Source organism: Melopsittacus undulatus, chromosome 3 (assembly GCF_012275295.1).
Source record: "Melopsittacus undulatus isolate bMelUnd1 chromosome 3, bMelUnd1.mat.Z, whole genome shotgun sequence".
In the NCBI taxonomy this organism is placed as follows: Eukaryota; Metazoa; Chordata; class Aves; order Psittaciformes; family Psittaculidae; genus Melopsittacus; species Melopsittacus undulatus.
Genome location: NC_047529.1, coordinates 111735640 through 111744554, shown reverse-complemented (window position 1 = coordinate 111744554; position 8915 = coordinate 111735640). Strand labels below are relative to the sequence as shown.

Below are 8915 nucleotides of genomic sequence, written 5' to 3'. Positions count from 1 at the left end.
CTTAACCCAAAAACAAGGAAAGGAAAGAAAAGAATACTTTTTTTATTTCCTTTTCTCCTTCCATGGAAACCTACCCACACAAGAAGAGTAGGCAATGCCATTCTACGCTGAGGTCTCTGCTTCACTCTTAGGCAAGTTAAGTCCTGTGTTCAAAACAAAAGAGAGCATATTCTTCTTCCTGTTGTTACATTGCCAGACACCGTCCAGGCTTTCCCAGCTCTCAGTGCAGTGCTTAACAAGCAAACTAAGCACAAGCTCATGCTGGCTGCAAAGTTCAGGTCCCCAAAAAGGTATTGAGAGAACAGCTCAGTTTGCCAGCTGCTTGTAAACACCATATTGCAAAGAAGGAAAAGGCAAACACCCCTCTCCACACCTCCCCCAACTTCCTTTTCCTTTTTCCTTTTTTTCTTTCTTTTCCTTTTCTTTCTTTTTCTTTCTTTCTCTCTTTCCTTCTGTTTTTTCTTGTACGGGGGGTCATGAAGAGAAGCAAGACTTGTGCATCACAGACTGCAGAACTATCCCCCCAGCCAGCTTCCCACCCTACAATAATGCACAAGCCCACGTTATCCTGTACCTGCCCCCAGAAGGTGTTTGTCTCTTCATCTTTGTGGTAAGTCATGCAGTCTGATCTGCTGGGGGGTTCTGCAGTGCAGGCGCCGGGTGGCTGGTTCTCCCCCTTTCCTGAGGCTCATAAATGATTGTTTTTGGACAAATAGGCAATAAGAGCCACGGCCACCCCAACGTAGATGCCAGTTCCGATTGTGATGGACAGGACAGCCAGGAAGAGCGCTCGCCGGGAGCTGGAGCTTGCATGGTGGAAGTCCCCCTTGGCAACTGCTTTGTTTGTCTGCAAGATACACAACAACAACAATGCAATGTATTTACTTGTTCCCCCTAGAAATGAAGATGTGATGCTCATTTCTTGGCTGAAACATGGTCCTGGGATATGACAGTGAACTGGTTGGAGATCAGGTACTTGTTCAGCTGAATGAGGTTATTTGCACAGTTAGGATGATTATTGAACCGATGGCATCTCAAGTGGTACTTTTAAGTGCCTTTAAGCTTAAACATACCCTAGGATTTAATACTATGCATCATGATGACTCCTGAGATGGCTCAGCCTCCCATGAGAATGTGGAAATATGGGCTGTGAGCCAAGGATCTGCCATGTCCCTTCCAGACACAGCTACAATCCTCTTTTGGTGAGGCACTGGAATGGGTTGCCCAAGGAAGTTGTGAATGCTCCGTCCCTGGTGGCATTCAAGACCAGGTTAGGCAGAGCCTTGGGTAACATGTTTTAGTGTGAGGTGTCCCTGTCCGTGGCAGGGGGGTTGGAACTATATGATCTTAAGGTCCTTTCCAACCCAACCCATTCTGTGATTCTATGATTCTCTGATGTGGCTGGATTCCAGCCTGGCTGGGAAAAGTAACAAGGGAAAAGCCCTGTAGAAGTGCCACTCGCACAAAAACACTCTTCTACATCAGCTGAAACGGTTGCTCTGCTCTTGCCTGGACAAGAGGGGCTGAACTTCCCCTTCCAGTGCAGTGCTTTTAAGCACACTGAGTAGGTGGAATAACTAGCTCAGGTTCACCCCCATAGCAAGGCTAGAGACCACCAGTTGCCTTGCATCCACCTTAGGCTTGAGCTTTAGTGCAGGACTAACAGCTAGGAAACCAGGGCTAGTAGACACTCTTTTAGCCTTAATTCAGATGAACACTTGCACATACAAGCAGGGCAGTTCCCTTGATTATCAGAGGGTTGACACACAAGCTTAGAAAAGAGGAGTTTCCATTTTGATGGTGTTTTTTGAAGTGGCTTTCTCATCTCTTGCCATGGTTGCCAGTAGCTCAGAAGACTAATCCAAAGCTCTGGCAATTGTATCACAACTTCTATGTAGCTTTGAGTACCCAAGCAGGTGCCTTGAATTCAATCTGATCAGCTGGAGTTCCCAAAGTAATTTGTCAGGCTTTTTGGCTTGAGCACAGCAAACCTCACAGAGTTATTGTATCTGTTAGTACAGCTGTCAATAATGAGCCCAGAAAGAGTCACTTCCTCACTGATGGATGTCTCCTGTGATGATCCCACAGTCACACTGACATCAACAGGATGGCCACTGCACAAAGCTACACCTGGAGTTTGAGAAGTATTCAAGTATTCAAATACTGGTTTTCCTAACACATCCTTCCTTATGCCTCCAAGACAAAAGCAACCCCCCTGCTCAAAACAGGAAAAGGAAAGCTAAAATTGAACAAGACTGATCTACTCATTGCCAAGACCACTTAATGCCATTTCAGTGGGTCTCAGCCTCACAACATAAGGAAAGGAGGATGTCCTTTTTATAGACAATGGTGTGATATTAGCAGGGTCACCCAGCAGGCAGTAACAGATCTGTCACTTACCAGAAATGCCTTGTAGAAGCATATGAGCTCCATAAGTTCTGAGACAGTCCTTGTTCCCTTGCAACAATGAGTGAGGAATTCATAATGCTTTAATTGTATTTCCTCACAAATGCTCGATGTGCTGGGACATTTTCTGCTTCAGTGTCACCTATTGCTCTATTTATGTCTTTTATTTTGCTATCTTGCTACTTAGAGCAATTTACAGCAGCCAAATGACAAGCTTTCATGCTGAAAAAAGGCTTCTGGCCTTTCTATCAATGACTTTATTAGGAGACCTGTCTCTTCTCATTCATCAACCTAATTTTTTAAGCATAATGCCTTGTAAATGTTTCAGGCAGAAACCATGTCAAGCAATATGTATTGGAAGATAGACTAGGCTATAGTCAGGGGGAAAGCAATGATGTCAAAACAGCAACATCTAAACACCTCCCAAGTGTTTATACACCTACTGCCATGTCCTCTAGTTTAGCTGGGTACTCACTTTGCAAAGGGATGACCAGTTAGGGACCAGGGATTTCATGAGCTTCTTGTCTGGGACCTCCAAACACTCAAAAAGAGCCCTTCCCACAAAAACCCCATGAGCTTTAGGCATCATGGATGTATTTGTTAGGGTGGCTTAAAAGATATGGCAAGGAAAGCAGAGAAAGCTTTATAATGACTTGGTCATTCAGCTTTCCAAGCATCTGCTAGCCATTGCAGCGTTAATAAAAGGCTCGAGCAGAGAGGCTTCTATACACTGCAGTTAGGTTGGATTTGTCAGATGAAGGTAGATGCACAGCACTGAAGCTATCTGGGCTTTTGGATAAAGTGGGGTAAACAGTTTTCAACCTCAAAATGGAGGGAAAGTTTGAAAATGTTGGAACATTTCAATTTGACATTTCTGAAATGTCACGTTACATTATGAAAAATTCGGCAATATTTTGGGTTGACCTCTTTGAAATGAAACTTTGTGCAGTTTCAAAACAGCATTATTTTTCGCTGAAAAATAGATGGAAACTCAAAGGGAAAAGGAACCATTAACCAAAATGTCAAATAATCTGAGAACTTGACAGTGTGCCTTGATTGGATTCAATAAAAGTGGTCAGATCTTCCCAAAATGATGAGTGACCCAAGGGGATTCAGAAGGCTGATTTGTCACACACTAATAGACCATATTTTCTGTAGGATCTTCAGCCTTGTGACACACCTGCTCACAGAGAACAGCTTTTATTCTTGATGAGCTCTCTGATGACATTTGTGAAAGGATTAGACCTATGGTGAATATCTTCTGCTTGGGGAACAGGCCCAAGCTTTCACTGAAGTCCTAGGTTCCAACAAAGTACCTAATCTGAATGTGGGGTTTTTCCCTTTAACCCAATGCATGTTTTGTGAATTGACAAAATCAAAGCTCTCCTACATCAGATGCTGAATGTAGAGTGCATTGGTAAGGGCACTTATCAACATAATCTTATGTTCCTCATTGATTCCATTCAGAAAGGTTTCCATTGTGATGGAGAAATCATTCACACAGAAGTCCCCCTCCATCAGTGTCAGACTCGTCTGAAAGGACTTGCTTATCACTAAGAAAATGCTTTGTTGCTATTCCCTAATTAGCAAAACCTTCCCATTGCTGCCCAGAGTCGCTATATGCAAAATGAAGCATTTCTGCAGGTTTAAGCTAAACAGATCTGGAAGAGAGTTGTTACACAAAATGCAACTGAGGCCAATTTTAATAGGTTAACATCTGGCAACTAATAAGCATCTTTTCTTGGCTTGTTTGGGTTTTTTTAAACAGGGATCAGATCTTTGGTATCCCTGTGCAAGTTGAGGAAATCCCTTGTTTTTGGTAACCCCATGGCAGGGGGCTGGAACTGAATGATCTTTAAGGCCCTTTCCAACCCAAACCAAATCATTCTGTGATTCTATTATCCAGCCCATTCGATACCTGACACAGAGAAGTGACACTCTGGGGCTTCTATGCCAGGGATGCCTGTGCTGTAGCAAACCCCATGTGTGATATGAGAACAAGAAATGTCTTGTGTGCTCATCTGGCATCAATATCCAGCCTGGAAATGGATTTATGTGATTTCCTCTTCACAGGCTCAGCTCTGGGCTCACTAAAGCAGTACTGGCTTTTTATTACTTCTTTGCCCTGACAAGCAAAGCCCCAGCTATGAATGTTACTGGGCTGAATCCTACCTGGTATTAACTAGTCCATCATGATTGATGCAGCCGGGACTGGTGGAAGAATGGAGATCCAAATGCCCTACTAACAAAGGGCTTGATTCACTCCAGCCTCTTCAAGCTAAGTGCCTTAAATTAACTATTAAGGAATACAAACAGCTATTCTAACAGCCTTAAAAGTGGCTGCAGAAGTAAGCACTTTTCCTAATCAAAATGATGTTATCTCTGGAGTTTTACGGTACTTCCATTCATTCGCTTCTTCCTTTCTCTGGCAAGACTGTGGCTGGCAGCCAGATGATTGATGAACCAATTTAATACAGTCTTTGGGCAGCAGCAGGACCAACAGGTTTGATAAACAGATCAGGGGACAAGTGCAAGACATGGGATGAATTATGAGTGGGGGATAATTCATCGCACGGCACCAGACGAGTTCCCTCTCTGCACAGACAGAAGATGAGACACTTCTTGCAAAGTGCTTGGCTCCCAAACCCCCTGCCCCTTGGTTTTCCCTTGATCTGTGTCCTCTGGATGCCCAGATATGGCTTTCTGATCAATTTGCTAGATACTGGCACAGGTTGTGATTAAGCTGGGTACTCCAAAGCTAAAAACAGGGGCTTGAAAAAATACCAGCCCTCAATCAATCCTCTCTTTAGAGACTTTGGAAGTCAGCCAGGAGAGTGAGGAGGGGAAGGGGAAGGAGGAGTAAGGAGGTCTGGAAGGTTTGTCTTGCTTTGTATAACTAACAAAATGAATGTCTTGTTGTTTAGAAACACTTTCAAGGTACTTCCCTGGAGTTTCCACTTGAGCTTCTGCAAAACATATTCATCATGTCCCTGGGCTGCATGTTTTATGGGCTGAGAGAAGATGAATACTATACCTCCATAGCTGCAAGGCCAAAATATTCTGCTGCATCCCACAGTGACTCATATATCACACTCACAAAATACCTTCTGGTACACTGTATCTGGAAACAAGAAACACATTGATCACAATTATTAATTCTGCCTCATCACCCTGAGGTGGGAGAGCAGGAGTGGCTCCATGTAGGAGGAGAACGGGGTATCCTGACCCCTTTGGTGACGTGATGGGAAGACTTCATTTCATGGTGAAGGAATGGCCAGCAGGGAGCAGGGATGCACAGGCTCCATGAAGACACTGGCTGGATCCTCGGTCTTCTACAAGCGGCATGCAGAAATTGCCACAGAATGAGGAGTAACTCATACAGAAAACACTTCTGGTCCCATATCTTCTCCTGTCTTCTACTCAAAAGCTCTGGCAACTGCTTTTAATTTGCCCAACTTGTGCTGATCTCAGATTTCTAGGCAGTATCTTCCACTTTCAGGCTCACATCACTTTATTCTCACTGATGGTGAGAACAAGACTCCAAAGACTTTGCTAAAGATACAGATGGGAAAGGGTGAAGTGAGGATCTGCCTCTGGACCATGAATGACAGCAAAGAGTCAGCAGTGGAAAACGTGGGGCTGGCAGACACCCAGCACAGGAGTTGGGATATAGCAGGAGAATCTCAGGAAAGAGTCAGGGTGACTAGGGAGTTTCATCACACAGCTCCACAGACTGAACTGATGAATTAAATAGACAACAAATGGTTCTTTGCTGTATCAGGCATTTGCAAATCACATTATGCCTGTAGTATAACAGAAGCTTCAGCCTGTGGCAACTGGCCTTTCGGATACCAAAGAGCTCCTCTGGAGGTTTCCATCATTTCTGCTGAGAAGTTGGTCCAGGAAGTGGACATGAGTCTCAAGCAGACGTTCTCTGGATCTTACTGTGGAAACAGTGGGGAGCAGGCATCACAGTGAAATGTAGGCACTTCAAACACAAACCTCTTAGACTCAATGCTGGACTTAATCTCTACTGCTTACACTTCTTTTCCTCTTCAAAGGAAGGCATCCTATCCAGCCTAACCTAGTCTTCAGGCTGCAGTGTCCAAAATCAATTGCTGGATCACCTTCAGGAAACTCCCATCCACACTCCAGTGGTGATAGGTAGACACTAGATAACTTGCTCAGGATTGATGTCTTTCAATAAGGGGTCAATCCCATCCTGAGCATTTAGAAGATAAAAAGCACAGGATCTTGACCATACCCTGCTCTCTGATTATATGGTAGCACTGAGATCTAGTTGGGATGGCTGATAAGGACAGTGAGGCAGTAAATGCTTAGCCCACGTGGAACTTCCTCTGGGGCAATGCTGAGATCTGTAAGTACTTGGGAAGGAGTGAGAAAAGGATGATACAGGGATGTCACCAGGGTTTCATTAACACATGGAGAGAGGATAAACTGGCATATGCAGCTGCTGCTGCTTTGCTCGAGGCTTCTGCCAGATGTCCTAAGTGCTCTGCTGCATCTCAGAGTGACAAAACAAAATCCAGTGTGAAAACCTCCCCCTAAAGGCTTCCTTTCAACAATGGATCCTCATTCTAGTAAACAGGCTTGTGGCCAGAGCATAGCACTGTGCAATGTGAGTGCATCACAGCAGATGCTGCTTCCATCAGCAGCCCCTCTGACCTGCCTTAGCCCCTTCTTTACCGTGACTGGTAAGTAAAGGCAGAGAAACAACAACAGGCTCATCACAGTGGAGGTAGGAACACTACCAGTGTGAAGGCAATGAGAATGGACAGGCTGGTGACCACCCTGTGTCTGGAGTAGCCTCTTGCTTTGCACTGCAAGTCCATGTGTAGCTTAACCCATCCTTCTCCACCCAGCCCTCCAGGTGGTATTTCCTTCTCTGTGAGCATCACCACCTTTGCCCTGCAGCAGCGCATGAACTTCCAGCCTTAACAAAACCCTACCAAGCTCCTGGATAGGAGGCAGGTGGAGACAAGTGGCCTGACTAACAGAAACCCTCCTGCCACCAGATCAAAAGATGCTGTGTTGATGGGAGGGGATGTAGTGGGGACAGTATTTATCCCTGGAAACACATGAAAGGCTCAGGGGAAGAAAGTGGGAGTGGGGAGAAGAGGAAGTAAACAGAGACCAGCATGAGCTTGCCTCTTCTGCATTATCAACTCTCATAACATCTGGGTTTCAGCCGTTGCATCATTTTGGTATCAATGTTTTCTGCTGGAATCTGAAATCCAATGGAGGCGAAGACGTGACTCAGCCCCAGGCTGGTGCTGCCTGTGGCGTCTGATTGTGCATTCAAGTGCAGATAAAACTATAAATGTCCGAGTGAGATTTCGACACTTGGAAAAACAAGAGCATAATAATGAGAACAGCAGGCATAAAAGGCCTGAATGAGCAGAATGTTTTTAGACCAGCTCCACAGCAACAGCAGTTCATTTGATTGCACTTGAGAGGATGAGACCTCAGCCCGTGATACGACGGCAGCTCTGTTTTCCGGGCATATACAAGAATTTAGGATGTTTATGGTAAAGAAGATAATTTCCCCTCCTTCCTCTTTGCTTCTAGGCCTTCAGCAGATGTTGCCACTTTGTGATGGAAGAGGAGAAAACTTGAGACAGGTGGCTTGTGATGAAGCCTGTTTTACACACACTGACTTACATATGCCGAGACAGGCTTGCACATGGGTTAATGTCCACACACATACGTATGCCTCGGAGGAGACATTCTATTAGAATCTGTATTTCTGAGTTCAGCATTGACATTTTACCAATGAACGTATCATGGATATTATTTGGGAACAGCATCAAGTATTACAGAAGTCTATGCTTACTCACCTCTTCATGTCCTCTCTTCCTATCTTCTTATACCACTGCTGGACACAGGTTATTGGGTTGGAATATTCATCTATTCCTAGGAGGACTCAGCATTGCTGGTTTATAAGGCAGGGTGATGTGCTCAGTTAATCCATTATGCTAATATGCCATTCCTGTATTTATTTAACAAAGGACTGTGGATTTTGCTAACATTAGTTAGTGTAAGAACGAAAGTCACCACATTTTGAGCAAAAAAACCCTGTTTATTCCCAACTGAAGTACACTAAAAGAGCTGTGAAATCCGTCAGCTTTCTGCTAATGTTTCTGTTCCCATTTTTATCAGAAAATTCTGAGCTGGTAACAAGTATGGGAATAAGACAGAGGGTTTTTGCCTTTCCGAGAGACCACTTCTTTCAGAGCAAAATCTACTCATTTGCTTTCTCTTTCTCTTCTTTCGTCTGGTTTTTAAGATGTCATCACTGCTTTTACAACAGGTCCTATATTTACATGGCAAAAAGATACTGACAAAGTCCCATGAAAAATATGACTGAGACATTCCAGAAGGTAAAAACTCAGGAGGAAGGTTTTAAAAGCTCTAGAGGACAACAAGAAGGAGATCTTATACTTTTTAAACAACTCAAACAGTATCCAAGATTGATTGAGCATGGAAAG

At 44.2% G+C, this 8915-nt stretch overlaps 1 protein-coding gene across 1 annotated transcript in view; it reads right to left on the bottom strand.

Moving 5' to 3' along the window:
• Positions 1–469: 469 nt before the first annotated feature.
• The window catches only part of SYNDIG1 (synapse differentiation inducing 1), a 55773-nt gene continuing 47327 nt past the window's right edge, over positions 470–8915 (bottom strand). The window contains exon 4 of the mRNA XM_034060955.1: positions 470–847. Coding sequence (XP_033916846.1) covers positions 689–847 — 159 coding nt within the window. The 3' untranslated portion in view covers positions 470–688. The remainder of the gene's footprint in view (positions 848–8915) is intronic.